The following is a 17,684-nucleotide window of genomic DNA, read 5'->3' as shown; positions in this document are numbered from 1 at the left end:
ACAAAAATCAAGTCAAGTATGCAGTGGGGAGGATTTCAAGAAACGACGCCGTCCGACGCCAGCCCGAAGCGGCGCGCCGGCAGGAAGAAGTTCAAGGAGACGCGCCACCCCGTCTACCGCGGCGTGCGCCTCCGGAGCTCCGACAAGTGGGTCTGCGAGCTCCGCGAGCCCCGCCGCCAGAAGCGCGTCTGGCTGGGGACCTACCCCACCCCGGAGATGGCCGCGAGGGCCCACGACCTCGCGGCCCTCGCGCTCCGGGGCTCCGCCGCCCGCCTCAACTTCCCCGACTCCGCCTGGCGCCTCGCGGTCCCAGCCACCGAGGACGCCGGGGAGCTGAGGCGGGCGGCGGCCTCGGCCGCAGAGGCCTTCCGCCCGGGCGGGGAGGCCTCTGCGGAGGCGGGGATGTACGACGTCTGCGAGGCGCCGGGCGTGGCGGGGCTGGCGGAGGCGGTTCTGATGTCGCCTCCGCCGTTCCCGGGGCGGAGATTTAGTTGGGATGAGGTGGAGAGTGACGGGGAGGTGGAGTTGGAGTTGTGGAGTTTTTAAATATTTTTCATAGGCTATTTTCGAGCTCGGGTACCCGAATTTTTAATATGGGATTACTCATCGATTAGACAGCCATAGCAAAATTGTGAAAAAGAGTTTGTAGGCTTACTCTTAGTTATTGTACTAGTTCTTGTTGATTGAATGCAAACAAAGAGATAAAATTCTAATCTTTTTTGTACAATTAATTTCACTACAAATTAATTAACTTTTATATGTTTGATACAATATTTTAATTTCTGATGAAATTAGAAATTTCACCATAGTCCAGCCATATGATTGTGTTGTGTGACATTCCCATTAACTAATGCCATATGATCTATTTCTCCATTTTTAAATTAAAAATTTATAGTGCGTGTTTTAATTAAGAGAAAACGTTCCATGTTTGGGCTATAAATTATATGCCCATTTCTGGCCCATATAATTATAAGAAGTGCTTCAATTCTCACTTTCTTATTCTCACCTTTTAAAACTCATTCATCAGTTTTAAATGCCAACATTCATTCAATGAGGCTCTGATCAATTAAACATTTAATAACCTGATTGTTTATTATTTATGATGAGAGATGAGTACTCCCTCCGTCCCCGAATAAGAGTTACTAATTTCCATTTTAGTCGTCCCCAATTAAGAGGTGTGGGGACAATGCTCAGTTCCCAATTAAGAGTTACTAATTTCCATAAATGATAAGTAGGTCTCATATTCCACTAACTCATTTCACTCACATTTTATTATAAAACTAGTATCAACCCCCGTGCGTTGCACGACCCATTGAATTTTATTCACATAAAATTAAAAGGCCAATTAAATAAATAAAATAATAAAGATAAAATTATACAAGATTTATAAATTACAAATAAAATTATATAAATTTTATAAAAGTAAATAATATTTATAAAATAAAAAATAAATAGAGACAAACATAAAAATTAAATAAATAATATTATTAACAATGTTAAAGACTTTATTGATCATGTAATCGAAACACAGACAGTAACTGACCCGTGTTCAATCTATTATCAATCCAACCTCCCATAAAGGTGAACTCAACAATATAAAAGAATATTTTTCAAATAATGAACACATTTGAAGTCTTTAGAGAATATTAAACCTTGAAAGACAACATAAGCAACATACATCTTGAAGAATCTTATTATTCTACCCTTATAACAACATAAAATTTTGGTCTTTTGGTTTTAAGATGATTTCCCCAATGGTTCTTTATGCCAAAAAAACATCCCATAAAAACAAAGAACTTATGCATGGCATCGTCAGTACTATGCAAAACAATATACATAAATTTTATTAACACGAATTTAGATAAATCAACAAAAACAAAATGTTGGAAAACAAAAGAAAAAAAAACCAATGAATTAACACTTACTATGAATCAACAATTTTAATTTATATAAGTTGAGAATTGTCATGTGTAATAATCTTTCCAGAGTCAACAATTGCTCGAATAATACATATAAAAAATAGAAGCAACAACAATGTTAAAAAATAAATAATGATATTATAATTTAGAGATATTTAAAAAGTGTCAAATAGTGCATCCTTTAAGACAATGTTATTACACAAATAATAATAACAATAATAAATATTAATACAATTGCAACAGTAGTACTAAAATAGGGAGTACTAAAGAGTGGCTTTTCATCAGTTTTTTTATCTGCCTGATTAGATCATTTGTTTTAAATGTATACATAAATCTTGAAAACTTGGAGTCGTTGACTTCAGATATTCGTGTTCTAGAGCACATAGTAATTGTGAATTCATGATCTGCTTGATTAGATCAATTGATTTAAACATGGCTTGAATCCTAGTGCCCTACATGGAAAAAATAAACAATTAATGGTTTTAGATAAATAGCTAAAAAAATGTAATAAGATAAGAAACGAAACACATACCACACGGTCGTGGAAAATACATTCCAATGAGATTACATTGGAGTTTGTCTCCACGTTGAATGAATTCATAAACACACACGCACCGCATCGAATGACTGACAAAGTATTGCACCGTACCGCATCAAATTCTTTTTTTTGCAGTATATTTTGATGCAATGAGGAAAGGCAAGAAAAAAGTGAATTATAATCTTGCCCATGCTACATATTTATAGAACAATATTGAAGAGTCCTACTATTTTGGATGTTACAAACCCTATGAAATTATTATCATAAATATAAATATTCACCTATAAATTTAAGTTTGTAACGGTTGTAAATCATTTAGTATTATTCAATTGAAAACCGTCCATTGGCACAATCATAAAATGTTTAAATTAAAATTCAATATTTGATTACTTATGGAATTATAACATAAAACGTCATCTACCAAATTTGATAATTATTAGTAAAATATTCCCATATCAATTTAAGCTAGTAACGGTAATAACTTATTCTTTTTATATAGAGTGTAACTGTATTGACTAATTATGTTTAAATTATGCTTAAAATTTATAAATATTCAAATTTATACTCAAAATTTATAAATGTTCAAATTTATACCCAGATTTCATAAATATTCAAATTAAGGCCAAAACTCGCCTTTTATATATGTATAGATTAATATTAAAAAGTGGGTCTCACATTCCACTAACTTTTTCAACCAATTTTTCCTTACATTTCTTAAAATCCGTGCTCGGTCAAAGTGCTACTCCTAATGCGAGACGGAGGACGGAAGGAGTATAATCTAAACTGATAGCTAATTAATTTTGCCTGGAAGTTTGAATTAATTATAATATTTATACCAAATGATTTGTATTAAAACCAATTTATTTTGCATATTTGAATTCGCGAAGGAAATAAAAGTATTAAAAAAGTACTCCATAGAACCAAAACGGTACCGTTTTATACCAAATCCAAACTATAAAAAACGGATAGCGGCATATCTTCTTCTTCCACCCAAACTCGTAGCAAGATATCCAACAATGGCGTCTGCTTCAACGTTTAGCCTCTCTTCTCTACGTGCTGCTCTCCCCTCCCCTCCTTCTATTTGCTTTCCCAACGGCTTCTCTCCTTCAAACCTCAAAATCGCTCGCCCTAAGTCTGCCCCAAGCCCGCTCAACTCCTTTGTCGGTCTCGCTCCGTTGCTGCCCATCTTCTCTTCTCCAGGTACCACAAATAAACTATGCAATTGGAATTGGAATTCGACTTTTTGTTTAATCACTGATTTTGCGATGCTTTCTATTTGCTCAATTTTAGGGGTTTTCGGATGGATGGATAAATTTAGGGGTTTTTGTACATATTGGAGAATGAATGAATTCGAAAATAAATGAAAAAATTGGAACAAGTGATTGTCTTCGCAGATGTCAAAGTTAGCTTAATTTTGAGGGATTTGATGATACTACTGAAAAGGTTTGATTTTGTTGGACTGTTGAATGAGTTAGATAAGAATATGTTTGTTTTATCTCATCTCTTTCATAGTATTAATGATGATTGCAAAAATCTTGCTATTACCAATTGTTATCTTATCATCATTATCTTTGATGTAGTTGTATGTTTATGGAATTCAACCCTTTTGTAATGTACTTACTTACCATAAGGTTAATTTGATCCTCAGATTCATTTAGTTTTGAGCACTGCTTCCCCACGGTCGACAATGGAAGCCGGTTCTTTGCCATGAGACACGGGAGGAAGGTGCCCAAGCTCAACCGGCCTCCCGACCAGCGCAAGGCTCTTCTACGAGGCTTGACCACCCAGCTTCTCAAGTATGGTCGCATAAAGACCACCCGAGCCAGGGCTAGTGCGATGAGGAAGTATGTCGATAAGATGGTCACGCTGGCTAAGGACGGGACCCTGCACAAGAGACGACAAGCCCTTGGCTTCGTCTACGAAAAGCAAATCGTCCACGCCTTGTTTGCGGAGGTCGGGGAGAGGTACGGGGACAGAGAAGGAGGGTACACTAGGATAATCAGGACATTACCGAGGCGGGGGGATAATGCTCCTATGGCTTACATCGAACTGGTCTAGGCTGTGATCGATATTAAGCTTGTGTTTTGTGATATTTGTAGAGAGATTTTGGGTGTGTCTTGTGTTTTGTGCGTGTAAATTAATTGAGCAATGAGGAATTATAAGTGAAAGTTGATGCATTTTTGCACTCCTTTCTTAAAGGATGCTTTGCAGGTATGAACATTTTGTAATTTGGTTATTTGATTTAACTACATTTATTGAAATCAAATCGGTTGAAGTAGAATGTGTGCATTGTATAGTGATTATTAGTCTGATGTGAAGCTTTGTTATATTTATGTTTTCATTTTTAGTACATTTTTCTACATTTCTATATTGAGTGCAAACAAAGAGATTGAATACCAAAATTCTAATATTTTTTATACAGGTACTTTGACTACAAATTAATTGACTTTTATATGTTTAATAGTACAATATTTTCATTTCTGATAAAATTATAATTTTCACCATAGTCCAGCCATATGATTGTGTTGTGTGACCAGCCCATTAATTAATGCCATGTGATCTATTTCTCCATTTTTAATTTAAAAATTTATAGTGCGTGTTTTAATTAAAGAGAAAAGCTTCTATGTTTGGGCTACAAAGGCCCAACTACATCACACTAATAAATTATATGCCCATTTCCGGCCCATATATCAAAAAAACAAACTTCATTCGTCCGCCGTTAAATATCTCATTTTTTCTATTATCTGTCTGCCAATAAATATATCATTTCACTTTTATCATTTTTAGTGAGTGGATCCCACATTTCACCAAACTTTCTACTCCCTCCGTCCCCAAAATTCGTCACCATTTCACCCGGCACGGGTTTTAAGAAATATAATAGAAAGTGGGTTGAAAAAGTCAGTGGTAAGTGAGTCCTACTTTTATATACTCCCTCCGTCCGCCATTAGGAGTCTCATTCATGGACGGCATGGATTTTAAGAAATGCAAGTGTGGAAAAAAGTTAGTGGAATATGAGTTTCACTTGTATATATTAGTTTTAAATGAAATGTGAGTGGAATGAGTTAGTGGAAGGTGGAACCCTATTACCATTTATGGTAAAAGTGAACCATGACTCTTATTCGCGGACGGACTAAAATGGAAAAACGGGACTCTTATTCGCGGACGGAGGGAGTATTAGTTTTAAAATAAAATATGAGAGAGAATGAGTTAGTGGAATGTGGGGTCCACTATAAAAAAATGGTAAAAGTGAAAGGTTATAAATTTTTAGGGACGGACGAAAAGGAAATAAGTGACAAATTTTCAGGGACGGAGGGAGTATCTACTTAATTTCATAAAGTCGAACAATTTCTTAAAATTCGTGCCTATCAAATACTCATAAGACATTTAATGGTGGACGGAGGGAGTATCTTTGTCTGGATCACTCAGTCTGCAAATTTAAGCTCAATTCTGGCCACGATATAAGAAGCTGCTTCAATTCTCACTTTCTTATTCTCACCCTTTAAAACCGTCTCTCTCTCTCTCATTCATCACTTTTAAATGCAAACATTCAATCAATGAGGCTCTGATCAATTAAACACTTGTGCTTCGCTTCACCTTAATTTTTCAATTTCATAGCCTGATTGTTGCGATGGATGATCGATCGATGAAGCCAATTAGGGCGCCGCTGCTGCTCAAGGACCATCTGCTCGAAGACATGAGCTCATGCTCATCCAACGGCTTCAAATCATTCCCTCGCCGCCAATGCTGCACCACCGTCGGATTCCGGCGCCGCCAGACTAGACCTCGATCGAGATTCGCCAAACCGCCGGCGAATCCGGCGCTCTCGGCTCTCCAGAGAGCGATCAGCGCCGTGAAACGCCTCCAGCTCGGCGCCGCGGAGAGGATGAAGAAGAGGAGCGATCTCAGCCTCGGCAGCTCGTTTTTTCTGTTCTGGAGGAGGAGGCCGGAGAGGAAGGAGATCGGGCGGTGGAAATCGTTTGAGCAGCTGATGAAGGAGGACGAATGGCGGCCGGCGCCGGATCGCAAAAGTTTCACTGCGTCGGAAGGCGGGAATTCCTCCTCTTCGGATTTGCCGCCACAGCTCAAAAACGACGTCGTTATGACGCCTGAGGCCGATTCAACTACGTGCAGCGGCGGAAGCTCAGATAACAACTCTTCTACCCAAACAAAGGTTACACATTTTTACTTATTAATTAATTTACATAATTACAGCTTTTATTTACAATGTGAAGTAGAAAAAATTGAATAAATGTACATAATTTGGACTTTGGGGGCTTATTTTATATGTGATCAAATGAAAACTCTAAATATTGTATAAATTCAAAACTATGATCTGCACCATTGAAAAATGTCAACAGATCACAAAAAAGCATCAATAGGAAAATGTCAACAGAATTTTCAATGGTAGTCAATGATTGATGTTGTGTTGATATTGTGTTGACATTAAAATCTTGAAATTTTTACTGTGTTGATATTGTATTGAAACTGCGTTAAAGCTGTGTTGAGGAGTTTTGAGTTTGTACAATATATAAGTTTGCATTTTATCACAACCCTTATATATTTAGATAGATAGATAGGGTTGTGATAAAATGCAAACTTATATATTTTACAAACTCAAAACTCCTCAACACAGCTTTAACGCAGTTTCAATACAATATCAACACAGTAAAATTTCAAGATTTTAATGTCAACACAATATCAACATAGCATCAATTATTGACTACCGTTGAAATTCTGTTGACATTTTCCTGTTGATGTTTTTTTTGATCCGTTGACATTTTTCAATATGTGTGTGAGAATATTAGACTTGTTCCACTATTTTTAGCCTTTGTTTTTGTTTGTTTTCAATTTTAGTATTTGTTTAGTTGCTTCACAAAAATTAATTAGTTAAGGGGTCATAGTCTGGTGACGATAGTTAATTTTATCCGTCGCCAGTTTTCGTTGAAAACAAATAAGTCTTCTCAAAGTATATAATTGAACGAGAACAGTTGAAACCTATGAATGAAGTCTTGAATTATTTTTTAAGATATAGTAGTATTGTGAAATTGAATTTTATCGACACCCTATGATTGCTTAGATCATATAATTTGCTTTCTTTATTCGGTAGGAGAATTGGTATACCATACCGGCCTGTAACTGACGAGTATTAATTATTAATTATTATAATAAGTAGAGTAGTCAATCATTTTATATTGGTTTGGTTGGCTTTATATTTTCTATTGACTGAATAAAATACCATATATATGTGGCCCAGCATATTTTAATCTTTTTTTATAAGTAGTGTTTTTGTTCCAAACTCTAAGTTTAGATTTGCAATGAGATCACTACTTTTTTTTGTCATTAATTTATTATTCTCATATTTATGTACTAGTACTACTAGTATTTTACTCCCTTCGTCCCGGATAATTTGTCTCATTTTTCCATTTCGGTCCGTCCCACATAATTTGTCTCATTTCACTTTCTTTTGGTAATGGACCTCATATTCCACTAACTCATTCCTACACACATTTCTTAAAATTCGTGCCCGGTCAAAGTGAGACGAATTATCCGGGACAGATGGAGTAAATTTTAAGGCTTGTTTTGTTATTATGATCTGTTTTTGTACTGCTAGCATGCCATTTATTTTGGATTGAGTGTTTTGTACTAAAAAAAACATTTTGGAGTACATTTGATAATGTTTTTAGGAGTTGGGGGAGGCCCCTACAAGTGTAGAGGGAACTTGACAAAGAAAAAGCTCTTCATTAATTAGACATTATTGTTATGAAATGCAACTTCTCAATCAACAAACTTTGCCCTTGGGGTAGGGTGGGGTCCAACTCAACTCCCTCCTTGTTGGATTGGACATACAATTCTAACTTACTAGAATGTCCAAGATTGCGTTGTATGTAGGGAAACAAATTTGAGTTGTGTCCATCATAATAATGGATTCAATAAATATGTCACCTCCATGATTCAAAATGCAAATTTGGCTTATGTAAACAACTAATTAACTATTGGACGTTTTGAGATGAGGGAATTATGTTTAATGTGTGGATGAAATACAGAAGCAATGGACAAGTGATCAAGAGAAGGAGCAGTTCAGTCCTGTGTCTGTGCTGGACTGTCCATTTGATGAGGAAGATGAAGTTTCTTCGCCTTTCCAACATCGGCTTGCTCTTATGGAAGGTGATTTTTTCCCCTTCCTCTTTCTTTAAAAAATTATACTAGCTTGTTTCCCAATCTCTTAATCTTTTATTGTGTAGGAACAAGGAAGAAACTCCTGAAGAAGATTCAAAGGTTCGAGTGTCTAGCGAAGCTCGAGCCCTTAAACCTAACTAGACGATTTGAATCACAACTAGAATCCGATACTGAATCATCCACCTTCCTAGACGAAGAAGAAGTAGAAGAAGAAAGTGATGATGAAAAAGAAGACGACGAGGCACTCGAATTGCTTGATCAAGTGAAGACCATCATGCCATCTTATGGCCTAAAATTCAAGGCAGATAAGTTGATGTTAGATTTCTTCAGAGAAAGGATATCCAATGATCAACGAGGCGAATTCCTATCTGATCATAACGCGTTAGTAGAGATTTCCCGAGGGTGGATGGACGGGCATGACCCCCTCGGGTTGTTCATGGAATGGGAGGTGGAGAAGAACAGGAAAGCTTATGTTGAAGACATGGAACATGGTGGAGAATGGAAGAGATTGGATCAAGAATATAAGGAGGTGGTTTTGGAGTTGGAAATTGAGGTGTGTGATGCCCTATTGAATGAGGTGTTGCTAGAGATCATGAATTAGGAAAGGAAACCAAGTTAGAAATTAAATAAATATAAGTTATGATGAGTTTGATAGTTTGTGTTTACTATATTTTCTCAATTTTATTTTATTTTCATTAGGCCATGGCTATAGTGTGACCAGCTTTTCAACCCCTTGTTGAGAATAATTTTAGTAGCTAGTAGTACTTGTTTATTTCAATATTAATTTAGCCTTTTTCGATTTTAATATTTTTGGTGAATAAAGTGGATAAAGACCTATACCGAGACCCATTTGAATAGTCTATAACATATGGACTCCCCAATTGAAATTTATTTCTCTTTATGGAATAATAACCAAGGAAAAGTCTATCTTTCTCTCTAGTTACGTGAGGTAAGATAATCTCTTTCACTAAATTAGAGTACTCTTGTACATTTTGATGACCTAATGTGTGTGGATAGTTGCATTATATGTATAGTACCTTTCTATTGCATGACCTATGATGGATTTAGGAAACAGAACTCATGAGATCGGACATAGTGAAAAATGATAGTGAAGGTAGTGGCTTTGGCCGTTAGAGTTTGGCCGGATGGGGGGCGCTCACGGCAACGGGAATGGACGATCATCGCCGAGTCACCGGAAAACAAGAAAGGGGATTGGTAATGCATAGAGAGGTAGGTGCAGGGATGCGCGGACAATGAGGAATTCTGCACTTTATTTCTTAAACGATCAAAGTGGAGGGAATTAGTATCTTTCAAGCAAAACAATTTGAGCCCAAATTTAGTTTTTTAAAACCCAAAATCATTTTCTCACTCTAGATATCTTTCTTGGTGACACTTAGGGCAAAGGCTGAGCTGTTGTGGGATCTGTGGCTGACATGAAGATTCTTGGAGGCATCCATTAGTTGGCGGTGAAGTCGGTCGATCCCCATATTTATCTTACAACTCTATTTCAAACAACTATAATTTTGTGCATGAAGTACTATTAGGTAGACCTGCCCAAGGTTTATCGAATCGGCGGATAAAATCGAAACCGTAACCGCCGGTTATGGTTCCGAACTGAAACCGTGAGAATTTATCCAAACTGAAACCGTCAATTTTCGAACCGTGGTTCAGTTCAGGATAAAAAAAATTTGAACCGGAACCGCGAAAAACCGCCGAAAAATCGTGAAATCAAGCCCACAAAAAATCGACGGTTCAGAACTGTGAAAAACCATAAAAAAAATGCCGAAAAACCGCCAGTTCGGAACCGAAACCGGCGATTTTAAAACCTGAACGAACCGTAACCGCGAAACCGGCGGTTTTGGCACCTCTACTATTAGGGAATAGCATCACAAATGTAATTATTTGGGATTTTATACAGACCTCGAATAGTATTTTAAAATCATGCATTGGATATATTATGGGCCCTTCCAGAAAGCCCGTTTTGGGTAGTATTTGGATCCAACTATAAACATCTGGGCCCTTAAAAAAGCCCACCTATCCTGTTATTGTGAAAATATGATTACAAAACTATTTAAAAAACATGGTACCTCCTTATGATTTATTGTGATAATATCACTTCCCATTTTAATTGATTTGTCCATTTTTGTTTTTAAATAGTAGTACTCCATATTCTTACTATTCGAGCCTTTTGATTCAACCATGACAATAGCATTTTGGCTTATGACTTGACTGTCAATAATTGTTAATTGGTAGTAGTATAAATTTCTCTAGAGTCTTAGCAGATTCAACAATGGCAACTAATAATGTTTACTTATTTGTGAAATTTGTCACAATACATCAATTATATACCAAATATTTCTAGAATTAAAGGTCTCAAATTTCAAAAAGTATTTAATAAATTAAAAGATTGAGTATTGTTCTGTCCAGGTTTGGAAAAATGAAAATGGTGCTATAAATGTAATATAGCTATAAAATATAGATCCAATTAAACCTTTTGAAAAGAAAAAGTGATTTTCGAAATAGATAATTTTGTATAGCTGAAAACAAGGCATGCAAATAAGGAATCGGTTTGGATTTATTCATCATTGCCAAAATCATTAATTTGTGACGCACAAACTACGCACAAAAGTAATTATTATTGCTAGGATGAGTACAAACATTAAACCACGAGCATAAATAAATTAAGTAATGAATCTTCTTTTATTTAATTTTCCAATAACGGCAAAGATTCTTGGTAACGACATTATTTCTAAATTATTCAATCATTCTTTCCTAAATCTTTAAATTTTATAAATCTCAATTTATTAGCTCTTCGAGATTGATAAATGATTGTAATTTGTACATTTTTTTCGTTGTTTGATTTGTTTCCATTTTGACACGACTTAATTTAACCAAACAACCCCAAAAAATATTACGTATTGTTTGTATCAATTTTGTTCAAACTATAGCCTAATATTTCGAAAATTTCTAGATCCGTAATTACTAATACAATTTTCTGAAATTTAGAAAGTTGAATTTTTTATCTTAGTTAGTGTCGAAAACAATATACTAGTATTTCCTTATAAACATGATCTTTCATTCTCCATAATATTTTAATTTTATAAATATTATTTTATTTTCCAAAAATCACACTTACTTCCGTATAATCTACCAAAAAACTTCATTAAAATCTACATCAATCAAATACTCATATACGGGTACCTAAAAAAATTGCAAATTAAATTTCAAATGCTTTTAGAAGTATTTAAATAATGCACATTTTTCACTTTGTGACAAATTCGTCCGTTTTGTTTTACTAAATGAGCTTAAGGTGACATTTTCAAAATTCGATCAATTGAAGCCCTTTACGTCTTATGAGTTATCTCGATGTCCTCTCGTATTATCAATTTTATTGTGAGTTAGTTCCAAACTGTAAAATAAATCATCGAAAAACACGAATTCTATCGCACACACAACAAAACCGATGAGAATAATTCTCGATCAATAATATATAACTATTGACATTTGACAAAGTCTGAATTTAAATTCTAAGCTTGTAAAAAAAACCCAAGTGATGGGTTAAGAAAACAAATAAAATATCTAAAAGTTGGGTATAATCTCCAATAAGGTCAAAGCATAGGATATATAATTGCAAATATCTCTTATTCAGATTTATATCCTTTATTGACTTTTAAATCTTTAATAGTAGTATTACCTTACTTGTATTATCCTACCGTTTATTAAATTTAATTAAATGATAATTGACCCTTAAATCTTTCAAATGGATTTCGCCATCTTCTCTCTCACACACAATTGAATATAAATCTATGTGTTTTGACGAAGCAAGAGACGCGCAGAGATATTTATATTCACACACAGAGAGAAAAACAAAGAAGTGTGTGCCAAATTTTGATGCTTTTCTTGCGAATACAAAAGTCCCCTTTTCTTTAGTCTTTTTCATTCCTTCCGCCATTAGAGACAGGGAAGCCCATGCAAAGAGAAATGCTCTCTTGCCTCTAAACTATTTATTCCCGTATAAAAGCTCCAGTCTTTATTCGTTTCGTAGATGAAGAAGGAGGATCAAGCCAGGTCTCTGCTGGGGATTTCTCTGACTGGGAGGCCCACGTGGCAGCAGTTCTTGATTTGCTCTTCTGGGTTCTTCTTCGGCTACCTCGTCAATGGGATTTGTGAGGTGTGTGTGTGTGTTTTTTTGTTTTGGTTTGAATCTTGGGTGAAATTGGGTGGAAATTGGGATTGATGGATTGTGGGATTAAAGGAGAAAGAGGGATTTTTTAGATTGTGGGATTTTTCGTTGACTCGAAATCTTGAAGAGTGTGCATTATGTCATTTGAATTGATGGGTTTTGTGTTGATTTTAGTTGATGAAATGCAGATCTAATTCAGGCTATGTTGATGGTGAATGAGAAAGTTGACTAATGATGGAATTTTCTTGTTTTTTTATTATCCAATTGCAGGAATATGTCTACAATCGCCTAAATTTCAGGTTTGGCTGAGTCTTGATCTGACTTTATCAAACCGGCGCTTCAAATTTCTAATAATAGTATGTGATTTTTGTGATGGTTTTTGCAGCTTTGGTTGGTATTTCACCTTTGTGCAAGGCTTTGTATATTTGGTGCTTATATACTTGCAGGGCTTCACCACCAAGCAAATGGTGAATCCGTGGAGAACGTATGTGAAGCTCTCGGCTGTGCTTATGGGTTCCCATGGATTAACGAAGGGCTCATTGGCTTATCTTAATTACCCGGCTCAGATCATGTTTAAGTCCACCAAGGTATAAACCTTGCAGACTCTTGATCCGTATTTAGTTGTGAGCATTGTTTGCATTTTCACTTGTGATTTGGTTGGTTCATTGCTGGTTATTATCTAATTATGTGTTGTAGCATAATTCATTGATTGGTTCATTGTTGGTTACTATCTAAGAAGAAGGGTATTTTGATGTTGGAGTTTAGGTACTACAGTAGTTGTTTTGATGTTACATTTTCAGTTTCGATTTGGTTGATGTATCACTTGTTACTGTTTAACTATGTGTTATAGCACAATTCATTGATAGAGACTGTTTGGTTTTGATTGCTTTTGCTTCTAGTTGAGTTGACTAAGAAAATGGTTAGTTTGATGATGGAGTTAGGTACTTGTTGTTTTGATTGCTAAGCATAATAATGTGAACTGTAACATTTTCAGTTTTGATTTGGTTGATGCATTGTTGGCTACTATCTACCTATGGGCTGTGGCATGATTCATCGATATAGTCTGTTGGTTTTGATCACTTCTAGTTGAGTTGACTAAGATGACGGTTAATTTGGTATTGGAGTTTATGTTCTAGTTGTTTTGATTGATAAACATAACAAAATGTTACATTTCCGATTATGGCTGTAGCATAATTCATCGTTACAGACTTCTATGATTGCTTCTAGTTGATTTGACTAAGAAGATGGTTGGTTTGATGTTGGAGTTTAGGTTCGGTTTTGATTTGGTTGATGCATCACTTATTACTGTTTAACAATGTGTTGTAGCATGATTTGTCTGTGGAGAGTCTGGAAACTGTTTGGTTATGGTTAGTACTAGTTGATTCTACTAAGAAGCCAACTAATTTTTATGTTTTAAGTTAGTTGATTAGCTGATTCGATGTTGGATTTTAGGTGATCCCTGTTATGGTGATGGGTGCGTTTATCCCCGGGTTGAGAAGAAAGTATCCCATCCACGAGTATATCTCAGCTATCCTCCTTGTTATCGGCCTAATTCTCTTCACCTTAGCCGATGCCAACACTTCCCCCAACTTCAATATCATTGGCATCGTGATGATTGTGGGCGCTCTAGTCATGGACTCGTTTCTAGGGAACTTCCAGGAAGCTATCTTTACTACGAATCCCGAAACAACCCAGGTACTTATAAATTCATTATAGTTCTCTCATGTTGCAGCAGTGACGAAAAAATGTGGTCTTGACTACGTACATTGGTTCACAGATGGAGATGCTATTTTGCTCGACGGTCGTTGGCTTGCCTTTCCTATTGGCACCCATGATTTTGACTGGAGAGCTCTTCAGGGCATGGAGTTCTTGTTATGAGGTTGGTAGATTCATTTAAATTTTTCGTAAAACTTTTACCTATTTTGTTTTAGCTAAATCAGTTTTTTTTGATGTATTTGTGCAGCATCCTTACGTCTACGGAGTGCTCGTGTTTGAAGCGATGGCTACGTTTATCGGCCAAGTCTCTGTTCTATCACTCATTGCCCTTTTTGGAGCTGCCACCACTGCTATGATAACCACAGCGAGAAAGGCCGTGACATTGCTGCTGTCGTACCTGATCTTCACCAAGCCGCTGACTGAACAGCACGGCTCGGGGCTGATCCTGATCGCCATGGGCATCGTGCTGAAGCTCGTCCTCGACAGTAAACCCATGCCACATGCTGCTCGGCCGGATTCTGCCCCCACGCAGGGGCGATTCAGCGGGCTGAAGGGAAGTACAGAAGATGGAGAGGAAGAGGAAGATGAAGAGAAAAGGGCACTGGTTTAGGATTCAAGAATTGAATTTTAGTTAATTTTTCTTCATTTACTTGTGTTTTTTGGCTTGGCTTTGGCAAGTAGAGAAGTGCAAAGTTTATTTCCTGCCAATTTTTGGGTTTTTTTGTTAATTTAAATTAAATCATATATGTTAAAAATGTAAAATTCAAAAGGAAAGATTGAATAAATATATTTTGACATGGTTGAGGCTTGTACTACAATTTCCTTTTTCCCATCACTTACAAATTAAAAATACACCAACAAATGGGCATTATTTCAACCGAATAGCAATTTTCAAACTTTCTATTTTACGATATCTTTATACTCTCATATGTATCAATTTATTTACCACTTATACCACTATAATTAACAACTTAAAGTAGACCCATAATCCACTAACATTAATTCCATTACTATTTTTTCTCTCTCCTACTTTATCAATTTTTCTCTCTTTTTCTCTTATCTTACCAATTTTTCTCTTCCTCTTTCTTATTTTATCAAATTGTGCATTAAAACTCGTGTCGTTTTAAATGTCTCTATTTTTAAAAAACGGAGGGAGTAGTATATTTTTCGTTAAAATATGATAACATAGTATAAAGTCAATACATTTGTAGCAAAATTTACTATGGTAAAAATAAAACAATTTTTTTATAATGGTATTCGAGATCCTACTTGAAGCATTTCATCCAATAAAGAGTTTCATTATATACCTGATAAATCTTCACGAATTAATTAATTCTACATTCATGCATAATAATTTTAAAATTCTTATTTAAACCCCTCCATATATTTTTTCCTTAATCGCTCCCGAGAACTGATTGGACGTTGTAATTTAATTTTACTCCTACATTATTTATTTAATTTTTATATATAATTAAAATAATATTAGGGGACCTTTATTATCTTTTCATATACCTACATGTTCAAAAAAGGAAGAAATAAAAATATTAGAATAGAAATATTTGTCAAGCTTAACAGGTAGTAGTATTTGCCACTAAAATGTCAAACTTTCGTGTTTTTATGTCTCCCATTAATAACCGCAATCCAATTTAATAGTATATATTTAAATGTGTTATTCTATTTTTTCTTTATTTATCCTAATTTTTCCTCTTTTATGGAATATTTTATTTTCTCTAATATTTCGGCGTGTTCAGTCCATCCATCCATTTTAACTTTTCTTTTGATTTCATCTCAATTTCTACTTCTCTTTGAGATTCATATCAATACACAATCAAATTTTAATTCGTTCCATTCACCCAACATAAAAAAATAGATGGTCTATTATAATAAGAATTGGATTACACTTGTGCTAATAATTCAACATAAATAATTAACAAACAACAATATAAAATTGTAGTATGAAATAAAACCCTTACAAACAAGACACTATATAACCATAATAAAATCCTAACTAAAGCAACTTAACCCTCATATTCTCCATCACCAAGGATTTTAACGAAACAAAACTCGGACTATGAATAACTAAGTTGGAACTAGCATGGTTCCTCTCTTTCTTGATCTCTTGAATAACTTTAGTCGCATCCGAGTAGTAAAATAGTCGAGCAGATGTACGCAATGCGAGTAAGATCCCGCCATCTTTGAATGCTTTGACGGGATAAAGCATTTCATGATAGCGATTTTGGTATTTTATAACTAAATCAAGATTTTCCCTATTCGAAATAAAATCATCATCTAAATCATAAGGAATATAAGTCATGGTATGGTTATGAAGATATTCAGGAAGTCTGATCATAAATGGTTTTCTGTTGATAACATAATCCTTAGTCCATGATTTGTCATCTCCATATTTCTTCATGCACCATATTATAATCACATCATCATCGGCATTGTCGCTGAAGCACAAGCGTCCGTTCAAAGCAGATAGCGAGTAGTACTGCATACTACCACCATGATTTTGAACAGTAATATTATGAGGACAAGAAAAAGATTCAAATAGCTCGGTTTCAAGATCGAGACAGTAAATACTCTGAGGGTAAAAGAAAGCATCAAGTAGAAGCCAATGAAGATTCCCATTCACCAAAAGAGGCGCATGTCCCCTTTGATACCAAAATGTCATTTGGCTCTCAATTGTGATGCTTTTCCAGTGCCCTATTCCTAGATTGTATACTTGACAGGTAACGGGAAAATTACATTCAGCATAGACCCTAACAAGCTTGTACTGCCCACTTTTGCTCACTCCGAACCCAAATGCATATTGACATGAATAACAATCACGACCCATCTTGATCGTGACATACTCTCGAGTTATTGGGTTGCATATGAATAGTTGCGACATGGATTCAAAGTCGATCATGAAGAGCAAGCCATTAACCGAGCTATGTATAAATGGCTTATTAGGCTCCGGAAAAGTATGAGTGTAGAGAATCGAACCTTTTGGTGGTTTTTGTATAATTTCATTGCCACCAATAAACCCCAAGAGACTGTGAGCCCTTGAGAATTTGAGGTCTTCAAAGACAGGGAGGCGGCAGAGGTCAAGGCCGCATGATGAGAATGCAACGAGACAAAGTAAGGGGACTCCACTAGATCGCGCCAT

At 35.7% G+C, this 17,684-nt stretch overlaps 4 protein-coding genes and 1 pseudogene across 4 annotated transcripts; 4 read left to right on the top strand and 1 right to left on the bottom strand.

Annotated features, from left to right (window-relative positions):
* Positions 1–713, top strand: LOC125196908 (dehydration-responsive element-binding protein 1E pseudogene; annotated as a pseudogene).
* Positions 714–3,438: 2,725 nt separating this feature from the next.
* On the top strand, positions 3,439–4,671 carry LOC125192801 (large ribosomal subunit protein bL17c). Its single transcript, XM_048090462.2, has 2 exons — positions 3,439–3,657; positions 4,106–4,671. The coding sequence occupies exons 1-2, from the start codon at positions 3,474–3,476 to the stop codon at positions 4,513–4,515; spliced, it is 594 nt and encodes a 197-aa protein (XP_047946419.2). The 5' UTR covers positions 3,439–3,473; the 3' UTR covers positions 4,516–4,671.
* A 1,277-nt stretch (positions 4,672–5,948) lies between these two features.
* LOC125193677 (uncharacterized) lies at positions 5,949–9,439 on the top strand. The gene is made up of 3 exons (XM_048091521.2): positions 5,949–6,628; positions 8,502–8,622; positions 8,700–9,439. Exons 1-3 carry the CDS (start codon positions 6,086–6,088, stop codon positions 9,233–9,235), a joined length of 1,200 nt encoding a protein of 399 aa, XP_047947478.2. The 5' UTR covers positions 5,949–6,085; the 3' UTR covers positions 9,236–9,439.
* Positions 9,440–12,455: 3,016 nt separating this feature from the next.
* Positions 12,456–15,330, top strand: LOC125197549 (UDP-galactose/UDP-glucose transporter 2-like). The gene is made up of 6 exons (XM_048096315.2): positions 12,456–12,805; positions 13,088–13,116; positions 13,203–13,404; positions 14,270–14,512; positions 14,595–14,696; positions 14,781–15,330. The coding sequence occupies exons 1-6, from the start codon at positions 12,680–12,682 to the stop codon at positions 15,141–15,143; spliced, it is 1,065 nt and encodes a 354-aa protein (XP_047952272.2). The 5' UTR covers positions 12,456–12,679; the 3' UTR covers positions 15,144–15,330.
* A 1,211-nt stretch (positions 15,331–16,541) lies between these two features.
* LOC148926991 (F-box protein At3g07870-like) lies at positions 16,542–17,684 on the bottom strand. The gene has a single exon (XM_089070193.1). It carries the CDS (start codon positions 17,682–17,684, stop codon positions 16,542–16,544), a length of 1,143 nt encoding a protein of 380 aa, XP_088926319.1.

Source organism: Salvia hispanica, chromosome 4 (assembly GCF_029641045.1).
Source record: "Salvia hispanica isolate PSC_SH4W2 chromosome 4, Shi_PSC_v1, whole genome shotgun sequence".
Classification (NCBI taxonomy): Eukaryota; Viridiplantae; Streptophyta; class Magnoliopsida; order Lamiales; family Lamiaceae; genus Salvia; species Salvia hispanica.
Note: the sequence above shows the minus strand (reverse complement) of the source record. Positions and strands in the feature narration are given on the sequence as shown.